General features: G+C 37.9%; 1 protein-coding gene, 1 long non-coding RNA gene and 1 other non-coding gene across 3 annotated transcripts; 2 read left to right on the top strand and 1 right to left on the bottom strand.

Moving 5' to 3' along the window:
* Positions 1–7909: 7909 nt before the first annotated feature.
* On the bottom strand, positions 7910–8692 carry LOC112035824 (uncharacterized). The gene has a single exon (XM_024068659.1). It carries the CDS (start codon positions 8690–8692, stop codon positions 7910–7912), a length of 783 nt encoding a protein of 260 aa, XP_023924427.1.
* A 1308-nt stretch (positions 8693–10000) lies between these two features.
* On the top strand, positions 10001–11059 carry LOC111994307 (uncharacterized). The gene is made up of 2 exons (XR_010626160.1): positions 10001–10135; positions 10584–11059. It is a non-coding gene; the product is annotated as an uncharacterized LOC111994307 (transcript).
* A 5575-nt stretch (positions 11060–16634) lies between these two features.
* Positions 16635–17656, top strand: LOC136064541 (uncharacterized). Its single transcript, XR_010626188.1, has 2 exons — positions 16635–16764; positions 17238–17656. It is a non-coding gene; the product is annotated as an uncharacterized LOC136064541 (long non-coding RNA).
* Positions 17657–18680: the final 1024 nt, after the last annotated feature.

The raw sequence follows: 18680 nt of genomic DNA on the forward strand, positions 1-18680 counted from the left end.
CAGCTTGTGTGCAACACCCATGATTCCAATAGGAACTAGAAGGGTCGTTATTTCTTCATCCAAGGTGACAAATGGACGTGTCACCCTGGTGACCAAGAATATATGCCCGTGGGCAAAACATGGAGCATTATGCCTCCGTCCGGTATGTATTCGTCTGCATAAGGCTTGTACTTTTTATTTAACTTGTGATATTCTAACCATCCCCTATTGCAACTCGGAACCGTTCAGAAGTCACACTTAAGTAGTAGAGCTTCCTAGAGAGGATTTTCACAAAAACCAAGCTATCTGAGAGGTCTTGGGCTAAACTCATTACCCTAGACACCCTCCATTGGTACTGCAACGGTCCTGAACCAACCGCGACTGCCCATCATTACAATTTTTAAATCTGCCAACGTAAGTCCGTCATCCAAGTTATCTAACTCCTTTTATCTAACTGTGATTTCCTTGATTCAAGTTATCTAAGCTTTTAGCCATCAATCCTTGTGCATAAATGGAAGAAAGCAGGAGGAAAGCTTACATCATGGCGTAAGCTGCCAAGAAGAAGCAGGAGGCACCTAAGGCGATGGGCTAGGTCAACCCGTCCACTAAAAGGAATCTGTCCAAGAAGGTGGACCGTCAACCTAAGAAGCCCATAGTGGTTGTAGAACTAACCGTCATTGAGGCTTCTACCGCTAGCAAGCTGCCCCTTAAGCGTGGACCGGGGAAGGGGAAGGGACTGATGACGGGTGCTGACCCTGTCATTGAGAAGTGCCTCGTCCTCCTCCGTGAGGACTCTAGGTATGCACTCAAGCAGTTATCGTCTATCATCCAGGACGATGACTATGAAGACTTGAGCAATCATGCCACAAAGGCCATTGGGGAGATGAGCCTATTCAGCTTGGTTTAGGTATGTTTTTTTCGTATTCTTTCCTCTGTCCATCATATTGTTGTCTTGTTCTAACTTTAGTTTGACTCTTGCAAGGGGCCATCATGATGAAAGGCCTCATGGACAGGTGCACGTCCCACGAGGCAATAATCTCCTGTCTGAGGGAGAAAGTGGAGGCAAATGACTCAAAGCTAATGGAGTTGCTAGCCTGGAAGGATGTCTAGGATTCCAAGTTCAATTACACAAAGCAGGTTTTGAAGGAGTCGAAGGCGCAAGTTGGGCGCTAAAGAAGATCCTCAAGGATAAGGAGGCAGAGATCTCGGAGGCAAAGCATCACTTCTGTCAGGCCAAGGAGGATGCGGTGTGAGAGTACTATGACTCCACACCCTATTGAAAGAGCTTGGTGGCTCCTTCGCTGACGGATTTGACGACTAATTCTGTCAAGTCAAAGCCTTCTACCCTGACCTGGATCTTTCTCACGTCTTTATTAATGCCTTGGCTCAGACTCCTGCCCAGCTCGTCTACTTTGAAGATACCGACAAGCTCTTCACCGATGAGACCAACCCCGACCCTCAAGGTGACGGTGATGGTGCTAATGTTAACCAAGAAAAATCTGTGGAGGGCGCTATCCATCGCCTCAAGGGCGATCAGATCGTGGAGGAAAAGGTTGAAGATAACCCTGCCGTCCAGTCGTGATTTTTCATTTTTTTTCTTGTAATTTTTTATCTTTTTGCTTTTTTGAGAAAAAAATGTACTTTTTTTTCTTTCGTCGACCCAAGATGTAAACATTTGCCCCTTTTTATGGGCTTTTATTAGTTATTTCTATTTATTCGTTGCTCATGCTTGTTCATTCATATGTTGCTTTCTGTTTCCAAATTTTTGCTAACTTTTCTTTTTATTCGAGAGCTTAATATACCCGTCCACCTAGTTATGCTATCCTCAGGGGGTGGCTCGTCCTATCATGACGTTGGACGAACCTATCTACTTATCTTTGACTACCCCTTATTATGGATTTTGAGTTCATTCTTTAGCAAACCGATCTATTTTTGGACTAAATTTTTGCTCACCCTTTGGGAATCTGTCCACTTAGGGACTAGATACATGATCTTGATCACCCTTAGGATGAACCCGTCCTCTTACGGACTAATTGTCTCATATTTTGGTGAACCCCTCCACTTGTGGACTTTTTAGTTCAATTCTTGGTGAACCTATCCACCATGCTGGGCTCAAGATAAGTCATGATAAGACAAATCCCGTCCATATTTTGGACTTGAGAACTATAAATCCCTTTGGGATGAACCCGTCCACTATTCTGGACTTTTATTGGAGATTAGTCATTCTTTTTGGATGAATCCCGTCCACTTTATGGACGTAGTAAATACAAATCATCCCTTCAGGATGAACCCGTCTACTACTCTAGACTTTTATTGGAGATAAGTCATTCTTTTAGGATGAATCCCATCCACTTTGAGGACGTAGTAAATACAAATCATCCCTTCAAGATGGACTCGTCCACTACTCTAGACTTTTATTGGAGATAAGTCATTCTTTTTAGGATGAATCCCATCCACTTTGTGACTTTGTGGTCGTAGTAAATACAAATCATCCCTTTAGGATGAATCCGTCCACTTGGGACTCAACAATTATAATGTAGATGAATGTTCAAATAGCATGTAAAATACTATGAACGTTTAGACCTCCAATTACAAATTACCAATTCAAGCTTATTATCAAACCATAAATGTGCGGAATATGAACATAAACAAATAACAGAATTGATAAAAAATCTAAACCAATTAAAATCACATCCACAACAGAAATTAAATGGTAAAGATTAAGGAAAGAGAGATACAAACACAAGGACAACATAACGATGTGTTATCGAAGAGGAAACCGAAGCCCTCAGCGTAAAACCTCTCTGCCGCCCTCCAAGCGGTCAATAATCCACTAGAAAATGTAGTTGGGATACATGAATAGTAATAGACCCTCTAAGCCTAATCTACCCAGTGTATCTAAGCCCTCCAAGTTTCTTGCTCCAACGAGGTTGTGTCGAACCTTTGTCTTTTTTAGCTTACCGGATTCCACTATAGCCCATAGCATCAACCAATAACCATTGGTCCCTTCTTAACTGCTTCCCAAAGCACCAAAAAGCCTTCTTACAGATGTGGGTATGGTGAGAAAATGATTTGGCCAAGAATCTCTCAAGGATGTAACAATGGAGAGGGTGAGAGTAGAAGAATTTGAAGAGTCTCTACGTAAAGATTGTGGATAAGTCAATCTTATTTTTCTCTAGGGTTTCTCTCTCAAACTTCTCTCTGGAAGCTCTTTACATTTCATGGGTATAAGCAGTATTTATACCAGGGTGAGAAAGAAATGCGATGAGTCAGTTTTTCCAAAACAGAGCTGGCTGGCGACTTGGCCTCGCAACTTGACTGAGTCGCGAATTCAAGCCGCAAGCTAACTGAATGGCTAGTCTGGACATTTTGTCCTATAGTGCAACAGCTAGCATTCTGATTCAGCTTCTCTACATGCTTCGCTCGTGTACATCATTTGGCGGCTTGCTAGTCACGAGCCATTCGTGAGATCCAGTCTCGAGTCCTTATTTTACTGCACATTCTTGAGCATTTCTTCACACTCTCTTACACACTACCCTTACATGATTCTCACCTAAATAAAGGGTTTCTTAGTATTGAATTACAAGCAAATTGGTACGGAATAAAGCCAAAAAGATGGTTGATTAAATTCAACCTTACAGTAGAAATGCTAGATATCATGCACATGGAATTTTTGAATAGCTCCTCTTATTGTGAAAAAAGTCGTGGATAAAAATTGTCTTTAGAGAAACAAAACAACTGCCCTTTGGGCTTAAAAAAAACTGTAGATAGTAAAAATTAAACTAAAAGGAAATAAACTGGAAATGAGGAGTGTCGTCGCCCTTGCTATTGTCTACTGGTAGTACTTTTTTAGGTGCTCTGCGTTCCATGGGTGATGCAACTTTAGCCCGTCCAGTGTCTCCAGGAGGTAGGTTTCCTTCTTATGCCATGCTGTAACTCTGTATGGTCCTTTCCAGTTAGGCCCTAGCTTCCCCTGAGAAATGTCTTTTATGGCACCCATCACCTTTATTAAGACAAGATCTCCAACCTAGAAGTCCCTATGTCTGACCCTGGAGTTTTAGTGCTTGGCCATGAGGTCTTGGTATCATGCTAACCTTTGCTTAGCTGTTACTCTAGCCTCGTTTACCAGATGAAGCTACAGGCATAGTGCTTTGTCATTTCTTCCCTTGTCATGGTTTCCTACCTGATAGCTGGTGAGCCCTACTTCAGCTGGAATGGCTGCGTCGCTTCCATATGCTAGTCGAAATAGTGTTTCTCTGGTAGGTGTCCTTACCATCATTCTGTACGCCCATAAGACGCTTGGCAGTTCCTTTGGCCATATACCATTAGCTCCCTCGAGCTGGGTCATGATGATTTTGAGTAAGGATCGGTTTGTGACCTCAACTTATCCATTGGCTTGAGGGTGGGTGGGAGATGAGTAGTGATTCTTGATCCCTAGTTATGAGCAAAAGTCTCTGAATGCGTCGTTGTCGAACTACAGATGATGTTCCTCCATACAAAGCTTCGCACATTTTTTTCTGTGATGGTGGCCAGTGCTTCTGCTTCTATCCATTTGGTGAAGTAATCTATACCGACCACCAGGAATTTTAGCTGTTGAATTGTTGTTGGGAATGGACCCATGATGTCCAATCCCTATTGCGTGAAAGGCCATGGACTCGTCATTAGAGTGAGTTCTTCTGATGGTTGTCGAATGAGGTTGGCGAACCTTTGGCACTTGTCACACGCTTTAACATAAGCAGTGGCATCCTTCTGCAAGGTGGGCCAATAGTATTCTGCCCGGATAAGTTTGTGTACTAATGATCATGACCCAAAATGATTTCCGCAGATTCCTTCGTGGACTTCTCGCGTTACATAGTCTACCTTCTCTGGGATGAGACACCTCAAATACGGCCGAGAAAAGCTCTTTTTGTATAGAATACCTTCAATCAGAATGATGTGTGCTACTTGAACCTTCAACTTCCTTGCAATTTCCTTTCCGTTAGGCAATATGCCGTCCTTCAAGTAAGAGATTATTTGTGTTGTCTAGTAGTTCCCAGGACCTATTTCCTGCACATCGATGCCGTCTATCAATGGGGAGATTTGAACGAAGGATAGTACCTGACTGGGGATGAGAATGTGCTCCATTGAGGTGGCTTTAGCAAGACGGTCGGCGTGCTCATTCTCCTTTCTTGGAATCTAGACAAATTTCACTTGGAGGTCGTTAACTCAATCCTTTACTTGCTCAAGGTACTTCTTCATCCATTCGTTCTTGCACTTATAGTTGCCATTAACCTGGTTGACTACTACTTGAGAATCGCAGTATATGACAATACTTTCAGCTCCTGCCGCCTTGGCGAGATCCAGACTTGCTATCAAAGCTTCGTATTCTACCTCGTCATTGGTCGTAGGGAAGTCAAGACGGATCATGCATTCAACCTTATCCCCTTCTGAACTATAGAGTACTACACTGGCACTACTTGCTTACCTGTTTGAAGCTCCGTCCATATGCATGCTCTATTGGGGGCTCTCTTTTGCCCCTTAGTCTTCTGCGAGAGTGAATTCAAAGATGAAGTCAGCAATGACTTGTCCCTTTATAGCCATTCATGGTTGGTATTGTATGTTGAATTCTTTCAACTCAATTGCCTAAAGCGCCATTCCTCCAATGGCTTCAGGGCTACTCATTGTTCTTTGAAGGGGCTTATCTGTTAGGACGATCACAATGTGTGCTTGGAAATATGGCTTGAGTTTACAAGCAGCAGTTACTAATGTGAAGGTGAGCTTCTCCATCGGTGGGTACCTTTCTTCCGCGCCTCGAAACATCTTGCTAGTGTAGTACACATGCTTCTGTATCTCATCTTCTTCCCTGACTAAGGTTTCACTGACAACTGCCAAGGAGACGGCTAGATAGAGGAATAATTCCTCCCTGGGTTTGGAGGGACTTAGTAATGGAAGGGAGGAGAGGTATGCTTTCAGGTCTTCAAACACTTGCTGATAATCAGCCATCCATTCAAATGATTTCTTTAACGTATGAAAGAAAGGTAGGTACTTATCAATTGCTCTTGAGACGAACCTATTCAGTGCAGCAACCTTGCCATTTAGGCTCTCTACCTCCTTAATGCTTTTTGGCGGCGTCATCCTCATTATTGCCCATATCTTGTTTGGGTTAATCTCGATGCCTTTTTAGGACGCCATGAACCCCAGGAATTTCCTTACCGTTACCCCAAACGCACACTTGCTGGGATTCAGCTTCATGTTATATGACCAAAGGGTGTCAAAGGTCTCTTGGAGGTCGTTCAAATGATCGTCCTCCTACAGGCTCTTTACTAGCATGTTGACCATGTAAACTTGCATATTCCTTCCAATTTGATGCGCAAACATTTTGTTCATCAGTCTTTGATATGTGGCTCCCGCGTTCTTCAGCCCGAATGGCATCATATTGTAGTAAAAAAGACCCTAGCTGGTGACAAATGAAGTCTTCTTTTGGTCGGCCTTGTCCAGCTTGATCTGGTTATACCTAGAGAATGCATCCATGAAGCTCAGCAACTGGTGTCTTACAATTGAATCTACCAAAACATCAATTCGCGGAAGGGGGTAGCTATCTTTGGGCCATGCCCTGTTCAGGTTCATGAAGTCTATACACATCCTCTACTTTTTGTTGGCCTTTTTAACTATCATTACATTAGCCAACCAGTTGGGGTAGTATACTTCTCAAATGAAGTCTGCTTCCTGTAACTTACGGACTTCTTCGGCTATGGCCTTGTCCTGTTCCTGCATGAACACCCACTTCTTTTGACGGACTGGAGAGAAGGAAGGTGATACATTTAACTTGTGGAATATAATTGAAGGATCAATTTCGGGCATGTCCTCATGGCTTCAGGCAAATATGTCCTAGTTCTCCCCCAGAAACGTTATGAGCGCTTAACGGATCGGTGGGCTAGCTAGAGTTTCGACCTTGGTCATTCATTCAGGCTTAGTATCCTCTAAGATTACCTCTTTCAATTCCTTTACCGGTTCCTCCACCGTCCGCTATTCCTCTATGCACATAGTTTACAAATGGTCGTCCATCTCCAATATGGCAATGTAACACTTGCGTGTTGCCACTTGATCTCCATGTACTTCTCCCACTCCATACTTGGTTGGAATTTTATCATTAGGTGGTAAGTTGAGGTTATGGCCTTCCATGAGTTAAGGGTAAGACGACCCAATATGGTGTTGTAAGCGGATGAACAGTCGACAACCAGGAACATGACATCACTAGTGATTTGCTGCAAGTAATCTGCAACTGTTATGGATAAAGTGACTACTCCTAGTGGGTGTACCTTTGTTCCTCTAAACCCAACACGTAGCGCATTAACTGGAATCAGTTGTTCCCTATCAATCCTTATCTGCTAGAACGCTGGGTAATAAAGGATGTCAGCAAAGCTCCCGTTATCCACTAGGACTTGGTGGGTGTTGTAGTCCCCTACCCAAATGCTAACCATAAGTGCATCGTCGTGAGAGTGGTGGAGGTGTTTGGCATCTTCCTCTGTAAACCCAATAATAGGGTTGTTGATCCATGCCATCTTCGGGACGAATCCTGTCAATTGGATATTCTGGACCATCCGTAGATAAGTTTTGCCAGCCTTGTTGGATAAGCCAGATGCTGTTCCCCCTATGATCATCCTTATGTCTCCTAGTGGGGCTCTAGGAGGCTTGTTTTCTCTTCGTGCAGTCATTTCTTGGGGCTGGTCCATCCTTTCCTTACCGATGAACCTTTGCAACTTCTCTTGTCTGATAAGAGCTTCTATCTGTTGCTTTAAGTCAAAGCAGTCAGATGTGTTATGACCGTGGTCACGGTAGAAACGACAGTATTTGTCTTTGGATCTCTTACTAGGGTCTCCCTTTAGCTTGCCAAGGAATATCAAGGTTCTTTCATCCTTAATCTGCATCAGGACTTGATTAATCAGGGTGTTTAGTAGGGTGAAGCTTGCGAACCTTCTAGTGGAGGCTTAGAGTGCATATCATCCATTTTGTCTCCTGTCCTTGCTATCTTTTGCCCCCTATCTTGTTTGGATTCCTCCTGCCTTTCCCTCTTCCTAGGCTTCTCTTCGTGAGCTAGCAGTGTGTCTTCCATATTCATATACTTAGTAGCCATGTAAAGTACATCCGACATAGTTTTTGGGTCATTCTTGTATAAAGAGAATAGAAACTTACCCTTCCATAACCCATTCATGAATACGACCACGGGTATCTTGTCATTAGCTTTATCGATGGAGAGGGCCTCTTTGTTAAAGTGAGCTATGTAAAACCTGAGCGTCTCATCTTCTCGTTGCTTAATGTTCATTAGGCATGCAGTTGACATCTTACACCTATGTTCCCTAATGAAATGTGAGGCAAAATAGGCGCTTAACTCCTTAAAAGTACCAATGGAATTGGGCACCAACCTGCTAAACCAAATCCTTGCAGGGCCTTTCAGTGTAGTAGGGAAGGCCCTGCACATGATCTCGTCTGCTACTCCTTGCAAGTGCATTAGGGTTTTAAAAGATTCCAGGTGCTTCAAGGGATCCTTGGACTTGTCGTAAGTTTCTAGCTGTGGCATGCGGAACTTTAGTGGAAGGGGGAATAAGGTGACAGGTGCCATAAAGGGCGAGCCCGTTCGATGGACTAGCTCATCGAGGTCGCTTGACACCCGTCCTCTGAGGGCGTTCATCATGATGTCCATCCTCTCTTTCATCATCTGCATCTCCGCTACCATGTGAGGTAGAACAGTATCTGTAGCGGATGGACTGCTCGTATCCAGTCGCTCTTGTCTGCTTGGGGTGTTGCTGCCTTCTAGCCCCTCTTGATTCCTTCTTTCAGCGCTGGTTCCTTCCTGGTCCTCCTTTTAAGTGTTAAGTGCTGTGTTCTTTTGGTGTAGTTGCTTCTCTAGGTCATGATTTTGCTTGGTGAGGCATTCTACTGCCCCTGCGACAGTCTAGACCTGCCTCTCGAGGGCGGTTGTACGTGATTCATCTCCTTGAGCGTTGTTGGTGGTTAACATTGAGTGAGTAAGTACCATGCAACTCTTCATCCGGAAAGCGATAGTATGGCTTGCAAAACTTCGTTTTTCTCACAGATGGTGCCAATTGATGATGCCAAAAATCGTCAGTAAGTTGCATAGCCTCCACGTGCTCAAGACAAAACTTGCACAACACAGAAAAAGAAGACCTTGGGAGAGTACCGGTGTAGTACCAGTCAAAGACCTTCCGAAAGTTAAGTTAGAAAGCTTCTCACAACTCTAGAGTGTCAGAGCTGGGATAAATTATGTGTACCTTGATTTATGAGGGCTTTTGGGCTTTTATAGTAGTATAAAACTGACTTTCTCTCTTTCCTGGGGAAGGGGAACTTTTCCTTATAAGGAAGATCCTCACAAAAGAACTTATTTTACGGGATCCTTTCCATATAAAGATTTTTTTGATTAGGGTTAGTCGTGGGACGCAAGATATTTCCTTTTGAAGTTTCTTGAGGACTACTTGAACCACGTGGATGTCACGTGACCTTGCCACTGTCCACATTGTATCCATCACCTTGAAGACTATTAGCACTGTGTGGATATCATGTGGCCTTGCCTCCGTCCACATTGTATCCATCCACTTCCTCATCCATCCTCTTTTATACATACTCCCCGTCTTCTTCCATTACCTTGATCACAAGCAACAGGGTACTGTCGCTCGTGATTGATTTAGTAGAATGTGATTGTCTATGTCTATTTCTCCCTCTCTAGCACGTAATAAGAATAGTAAAGGCAATGCATTTCAATCTTTTTCGAAAAGAAAAACATTAAAAAAATAAAAAATTAACAAACAAGCGTAGAGAATACTTTGACCTAGTAATTTTTAAGTCTTCTACCCAACTTTTTCTAAGTCTTCTTTTTAGTTTTATCTTAATTTGGTTTTATGTGTTACCCTTTTATTACAGTAATACTTTTCAATTATATCCCAGTTGATACTTTGTCTTGTTCCAGTGAGTTTAATAGCCATTACCATTACACGTGCTCATGCTTGGATGGTCTATAAATAAGATGGGGGATGGAGAAGCTTAGCACCACTAACTCTCAAAATGAAGGCCACTCTAATTGTCTGCCTTCTCCTGGCTTCAACTTTTTTCATTCCTCCTTCAGCTGCAGCTAGCAACAGAGACAAACCAAGAATCCCGATAGGTAGTGATGGGAGAACTAGTTTCTAGTAGTAGCAGATGGTTGTGTTTTACATTCAAGTTGCAGTATTCTTATTAATATAATCATTTTTTTTTTTACTTATAAAAGAAGTTCATTGATCAAGATTTTGAATTTGCATGCTAGCAGTTGCTCAATTATGTTGAAAAAAGTTGGTCAAGAATGAATAATTCAATATTTTGTTAGATTGAAATAAGGTTTTTTTTTTTTTTTTTGGGGGAAAAAGGCCTAAAAGATTATCACTTATTCACGTACAAAAGTTAGTATTTTTCTAATAAAGTATGACCAAATACTAGTTATTAGTTTTCTGGTACTTTAGTTTTTGATATTTTCAATATATAATAAAACTCGAGCCCCCATTGTTAGGGCCTATCTGCTCCTAGTTAATTTCCTTAATTTGTTCATATTCTGATAACTTTTTCTCATATACCAGGTAGGTGTGATCCAAAAGGTCCTTATGGGCGGGGATGTATCAAGCCGCCATCTCCATCCTTGAAGCCACCACCACCTTCGCCCTTCAAGCCCCCAACTCCACCCAGCAAACCGCCACCTCCAATCCGCAATAGGCCGGTAATTCCATGCGGTAAGAAAAATACGCCTTATTGCCAACCTGAACCTCGACCTCGATGTACTCCTAGCGTATATAAGCGTTGTCCTCCTTAAACCCCTTGAGATATGAAGCGCCATGGTTCAGAAATAAAGTGAGCATTAGGTTGCTTATTCTCGTGAAGATCAGTATTTAAGAATAAAGTGAATCTGGTTTGATATATGGTTAGTGGCTTATAATTCCTTGTCATTTACTGTACTATGCACTCCATAATAATTAGATGTAACATGTATAAAATAAAAGTTCTGACTAAAAATTAGTCAGTTGGCTAATTTGATGCAATTCCATGCAAATTCCAAATACTATCTTGTCTCCCTTTCTGAAATTGTTCGGAGTTATAAGATTATTTATTTATTTTGCCACATTTACTAGAAAAACATACAAATCAAAAGAAGTCATATAAACTATTCACAGATCGACAGGAAAAAATGTATATGACTTTCGATAAAAGAAACATATGAATGTTGAGAGGAATGGGCAAAGTGACTTAAATGAATAATATCAATCCCAGTCACACTTTTCATTTACAAGTATTCCAACACAAACAACAACAGCAACAAAAAAAATCATTTTACCATTTCTATTACATCATATCTATTAACTTTTCTGTCATACTTATGTCCTTATGACACTTAACAAAAGAAATAATATATATATATATATATATAGGAATTCTATTTATTAGATTGAGGAAATCAGAAGTGTGAAATTAATTTTGAATTCACTCATAATTAGGATTTTCACCTTGTTTATTTACCATTTTAAGTTTTTATACTACCAATTAATAAATTCAATTACTCAAATTGATTAATTAGTAAAAAATTACATGCAAATCAAGTGGAGGCACAATCAAATTACCAAACTAAATAAAGTGCGGTGGAAAATAAATCTAACATGATGATTTGACCACGAAGGGGAAATTCTTCATAAGCAAAAACCCCACCAGGTGAATTTTAGTCACCACTCCAGAATAATTCACTAATCAAGAATCAAGCGGTTACAAGTATAAGAATCTTACCCCAACTGGACTATTCCAAAATACTAACCTACAATTAAAACTATTGACATATACCAATATCAGCTNTTAATTAGTCAAAAAATTACATGCTAATCAAGTGGAGGCACAATCAAATTACCAAACTAAATAAAGTGCGGTGGAAAATAAATCTACATGATGATTTGACCACGAAGGGGAAATTCTTCATAAGCAAAAACCCCACCAGGTGAATTTTAGTCACCACTCCAGAATAATTCACTAATCAAGAATCAAGCGGTTACAAGTATAATGAATCTTACCCCAACTGGACTATTCCAAAATACTAACCTACATTAAAACTATTGACATATACCAATATCAGCTTAATATCCAATTGGACTGTTCTTGTAGAGAATTTTTCTTTACGCCTTATATTGACTAACAGCACAGCAACAATTGATTATTGTTGTTTGATAGAGGTATTCAATCCACACTTGTAGTTCTAGAAGCAGCTTGGCACAAAAACTTAAGGTGCACAAAAAGTCTTAGCAACTCTTGTAAAGTGTGTATCTTTTTATATCTCTATGGACGACTGTAAAATATAGCTTTTATATGCTCGAAACCCTAGTGCACAAAACCCTAGGAAAGTGTTGTTATCATGGGCTGAAAATAGATCTTGGATTTCAAATTTCTTAAGCTCGATAGATTGGTTGGGTTTAGGTCTTAGACATGGCAAACAGTCAGATCAAATCAGTCGGGTTGTGAGTCAAAATGGGTTGCGTTAAAAAATGGGTCATTTTAAACAAGTCAAACTAATCGGGTTGCGGGTGAGTCGGGTTGACCCATATTTTCACATGAAAACAATAAAATAAAAAAACAAGTAAATGCCAAATTTTTAGAGAGAATGAATCAAATCAATCAAGGAAACAAATTGCACATAATACACTCTTTTTTTTTCGTTAAGTGGGCACCTATTATTATTAGACTATCTGTGTTACTATTATACATGTGAAGGGGGGGGGGGGGGGAAACCAAAAAACATAAAACTTCCATATCCTTCCAATTCTAATAGTTTTGAGCATGACTAAATTTTTTTTACAATTATGATAACAAAATCTTCCATATTAATAACTCATTGATAGAATGCTTGTAATTATAAATTTACAACTTGAGAGAAAGATAGATTCTAAGGAGCACAAAAAGTATATATTTTAAGTTTATACACTTTAGATTCAAAGTTCACTAATGATATGTACTTTTGGACTTTTTCTTTTACTTTAGTTTTGTGCTAGTTAGACTAAGCGTTAATAACTTAGTCATAGTATTTTACTCTACTACTTTAATATTTAACTTAGTTTAAGATGTTTAGTAGTGTAGACGTGTAATTGTAAATGCTTTTGCTTTTTGTATTTTTTTCCTTTTAATTAACTTAAAAAAAATAATAATAATAAATGGGGGCATGGACACTACCACTGGTGGCTACTAAAGGGTTACGAAATGGCTAATTAGTGCCTTTATGTTTATGCATGTAGCACCTTGGCATGCAGTCTAAATAGTTTTTAGAGAAAAAAAAAAGTTTTAAAAAATGGGTCGGGTTGGCCCTAAAAAAAAAAAAGGCAAGTTATGGGTTGGCTTGTTTTTATATTTGGGAAAATAAATTCGGATTTGGACTTGGTCAAAATGAACAGGTTCAAGTCGAATCAACAGATTTCAACCTAGTTTGCCATGTCATAGGCCCAAAACAACATGGGCGGGGGAATTTGAAACAAAAAATAATAATAATAATAAAAGACAGTCCTACCCGACACCTGAGAAACCAACCCGATCGACTTAGACCCAAATATTTGGGCTTGGGTCAGGCTTTTGCCTGGCAAACCTGACATTTATCAAGTCAGGTTGCGAGTGGCTATGAACACCGACCCGACCTGACCCAATATCAATCCTACCCTTAATATATAATATATGTTTTGGGGTTTGCGATGCCTCTTATAATTCCTAGTCACGCATTATGCATTCCATAGTAGTTTCATGCAATCTAATGTTTGCAAAAGAGAAGTCTTTGACTAAAATTTAGTTAGTTGGCTAATTTGTGGTGTCGTTTATCTTTCCGCATTTTATTACTGCTCTGTGACTAATCCAATCTAAATCCAAGAATATACTCGGTTAACTAATTGAATTGGGTCAATTGGATTAAAATCATAATCAATCAATTGGGTCTAAACTATCTAACAAATGTTTTGAGAGAAGGTTGTTAGCAATGACAACGCTGGGCCGACCCAATAGATTTAGAAGCCTAAGACAATATATTCTAATGAGCTCTTTTTGCTATCACTTTAGCATTTTAAATGTTTATCTCAGCCATGGAAACGGGGAAATTCAGGATTTCCTCATAGTTTTTTATTTTTTTAATTTATTTTTTAAAATAATTTTTACAAATCATTCCATATGTGGTGTGGGGATAAATTTTGTTTCCTCTCTCTCTCTCTCTCTCTCTCTCTCTCTCTCTCTCAATAATTTAGCTTTATTTGTAACAAAAATCTATATTGTGTTTGATTTTGTTGGAGGAATGAGAAAATCCTAGCAATTAGTGTTGGATGTGATCTCACCTCCGTTGGGGAACAAAACTGGAAAAATGTAATTTTGTATGGAAAAAAAAAAGGGCAAAAAAGATTTAAAAAACCGTTTTGAATATATATATATATATATACACACACATATAGCCACAAATTTTTTTTTTTTTGAATTTTATAATTTGATGGTTACAATGAAGATGAGAGATTTGATCCATGTATGTCTTTTAAAAAAAAAAAACATGAGGAGGTGCTAACAATTTTTTATTTTGAAGAAGAATGTGCTAATTAGTTGAGTTACAAAACTATTAGCAATATTTTTCTTCCCTAATGTGAACAAAAGGACATAATTTTAATACATTAAAACTTACATTGTTTTATATAAGTTGGTGTGACATTCTTCTCAAAAGAAAAAGTTCACGTGACATTTAACGGACATGTTAGTAGTAAATATGAATGAAAAGATTTTTTTTTTTTTTTTTCACAATTTCAAGTTTTGTTAAGGGTATGATCCCAATCCCAAATTTTAAACTTTAGTGGAAAAAATAAAAAATAACTTTAATTAAGGGTATAAATTTAATTTAGTCTTAATTACAATTGAAAATCTAATATGTATTATTCCTAAGAAATTGTACCTAAATTTTACTTATTTTTTATTCATGTGCCTTGTTCATAGGGTAATTGATTTTTCTTTGTCTGAAGACTAATCCCCTGTTTGAAGACGAAACGACAGAATTCAATGATGTTGAATTGAGGTAGACATATTGCTCCCATGCAATATCCACGAAATATGTCCGAGGAAAACCCATTGATCGGACCATTGCCTTGAAATTTCTTTTTAATTCAATGTCAAGGATTTTATTTTATTTTATTTTTCCTGAGAGGAAAAGAAAAAGTATTAAGCTCTAAGAAAAAAAAGTTGATGAAATAACGACACCAGGCCGGTACTTTAGATTGCAGTCATTGCACGCACATTGCAAAATTTGTAGCCACCTAACTCAAAGCTGTCTGAATTGGGACCAGTGAAGATTTTTATATAAAAGTCATTGTTAAGAGACAAAAAAGTGGTACCTCTTTTTTCTATTATTTTGGAATTAGTAAAGGCTCGGTGATTAACAAATGTTCCAATCTAAAAAAATAAAATAAAATAAAATTCCTATTTTGTTAGTTTTCTTTCTCTATTTACGAAATTTAGAGAGACTTTTCAAACTGCAATCTCAAAAAAAAAAAATAAAATAAATAAAAGCTTTTTAAGTTATTGTAAATATTTAAACAGAGTACACATTTGGCCCTCAAGGAAAATTTTATTTTGGTCTTTTACACTTCAAAATATTCACTTTGACTCTTAATGAAGAATTGGTTGATCACTTCCAAATGTTCGGTGTTTCAACTTGGTGAAGACTTAAGGTCGTCAACTACAGGTTGAACTATTATGTTAGTTTTCTCAATTTACATAATTTAGATAGACATTTCAAACAATATTCTATAGAAAAGTAGATCATAATTTGCTAGATTAATGAGGTTACTAATTAGCGGGGTTATGACTTATAAGGATGCATGTGTTTATTTTGCTAAAAATATTTTGCGCATTGAAACCAAAATTAAAAATTCATCAAAATGAGAACTCCATTGAAGTAGTGCTGGAACGGAGAAGACAGATTGAGTCATACTTCACTGATATTTAAGTAGAAATAGGAGAAGCACAATTCCAATGAATTTTCTTTTATTTTGATAGCTTCAATCTCATATAATCTATTTATTCCATCCTAAGTTATACGTTTTAATTTGAAATAATTTTCTTTGTTCTTTAGTTTTACAAAAGTGCAGAATAACATAGAATTGTGAGGAAATAAATTTATCTACTTTACATGTATTTTGGGATGTCTTAAAAAGGAAAACCAAAATATTTAAATTTGAACAAAGAATAAAAATTAAGTTCATTGTAAAAATGAAAAAAAAAAAAAAAACAAAAACAAATGCACTCTCCACAATTAAAGGAAGGTTCAAAATTTTTTTTTTCCTGCTTTTATGTCAAGATTTGTGAACTAATGATAGCACGTAAAAAGAATAGTAAAGGCAATGCATTTCAATTGTTTTCGGAAATAAATAAATAAATAAACAAGCTTAGAGAAAACTTTGCCCTTGTCAATTTTTAAGTCTTCTAGTCAACTTTTTCCAAGTCTTCTTTTTTGATTTTGCGTTACCCTTTTATTACTGTAATACTTTTCAATTATATCCCAGTTGATACTTTGTCTTGTTCCAGTGAGTTTAATAGTCCACACACATGCTCCTGCTTGGATTGTCTATAAATAAGATCAAGGTAGAGAAGCTTAGCCCTAACTCTCAAAAATCAAAATGAAGGCCTTTCTAATTGTTTGCCTTCTCTTGGTTTCCACTTTTTTCATCCCTTCTTCAAGTGTTACCTATAAGGTTCCAATACCAAAAGTAAAACCAAAACCTGGTAATGAGAGCACTAATTTCTACTTTCTAGTAGATAGTTCTGTTTTAAATTTAAATTCCAGCACATATTTTAAACTAGACTTCTGATTTTTTTTTTAATACAAAAGGCACTTCATTGAGTAAGATTTTACAGACTAGCACAGTTGCTCATTTATGTTGATAAATATTTTGAATATAAGCTTGTTTCAAATAGTTGATCTAAAATGAAAGTAATTCAAAATTAGTTTTCTATGTGCTGATATTGAAATGAGTTTTCTTGTTTTTAATCACCTTAAAAATAACCACTTATTCACCTCCAAAAACTAGTGTGCTTCTGATAAATTCTAACCAAATACTAACTAGCTATCGCCTACTTTCATTTTTTGAGATTTTCAATAAATTGAACCTTAGTTCCCATTGCTGTGGCCTATATATGTTTTCCTTGTTAATTTCTTCAATATGATCAAACGCTGATAACTTTATCTCTTATCTCAGGTGGCAGGGTCTGTAATCCATTAATACGAAATTGTCGGAGGCCAAGAGTTCCAAATCGGCCACCTCTGCCTTCAGCGCCACCTCCGCCCTTCCATAGGCATCCAAGTCCACCAATATTCCATAAGCCACCTCCACCTCCAACCCCTTGAGATATGATGCACCATGCATAGTTCTTCAATAAACAAGGATAAAGTTGCTTATTCTCGTGGGGAGTAGTAATTAAGAATTAATAAAGTGTGTTTTTTGTGATATATAGTTTGGGGTTCGTGATGGACTCTATCATAGTTTGATGTAATTTTTGCAAAATAAGAGAGCTGTAGGCTCGGAGTTTGTGTGATATATTATGGAGTTTGTCATGCATTCCATAATAATTTGATGTAATATTGTTTGCGAAATTAAAGAGCTGTTGGCTTGTTTGAGAGACTTTTATACAAATTCTAATTATGTAGCGACTAGCTTTTTGTTTAAGTTCTGGTGTGAATCTTGTCTCAGTTGGATTGTCGGGGAAAAGATTTTGAGCAGAAGTCCAAGTAGTCAAAAAAATGAGAAGTAAAGCAGCGACTATCGGCACATTCAATCTATAATTAGTAACTGGAAGAATCAAGAGTAGATACCAAGAAAAGTCACGCATAATAATCATGTTATATATAGCAGCTGATAACACACTTACGTGATGTCCTTATTTGCACCATTCATGAACAGACATTAAGGAATGTAGAATTAAACTATTAATTCATCAGATTCCTCTTTATCACAAGAATCGAATTATTTAGGACTCCCAGAATATAGTGACATGGTATTGCATAATTAATGGGAATCGACCCCTACCGCTATTATGTAAGAGGATTTGCAACCTCCAACCTTTTGGCTGTTTGATGCACGATACTTTGAGAGGGGCTAAAGATAAATATTTTAACCATTTAGTTGCTGTGACACATGCTGGTGATAAGGAAGCTCTTGCCAAGTATGCTATGAAGTATGATCCCTCCAACAAGAAGCATTGTTCCAGAGTCAGTCAAAGTTGATTCGGAAGATTGTAATAGGATTCTATCCACTTGAAATCGATTAATTTCATGATTAATATTAAATATTATAGATTTAAAGGTATATAAACCAATATCATGTCATTTAAAATTTTAAATGACGTGATATTTTGACACTATCAAATTTAGGAAAATAAAATCTTAATCATGAAATTAACTCTCTTCATTTCATGTGAAATGGAGAGTTTCTTGTTTTTGCAAGATATGAGTCCCTTCTAGCCCTTAAAGTTTGTAAATATTATTATTATTATTCTTATTCACGCCTCTATTAGATGACTGTCAATTTATTTTAGGAACTCTCAGTGTGTATTCCTTGGTATGAACTCTAATGGCTCTTTTCGTCTTTTGGTGAAAATGTTTTTAAGTGTACGTTTGATTGTATCTTTAAAAATGTTCAAGA

This window comes from Quercus suber, unplaced genomic scaffold (genome assembly GCF_002906115.3).
Source record: "Quercus suber isolate HL8 unplaced genomic scaffold, Cork oak 2.0 scaffold_2, whole genome shotgun sequence".
In the NCBI taxonomy this organism is placed as follows: domain Eukaryota; kingdom Viridiplantae; phylum Streptophyta; class Magnoliopsida; order Fagales; family Fagaceae; genus Quercus; species Quercus suber.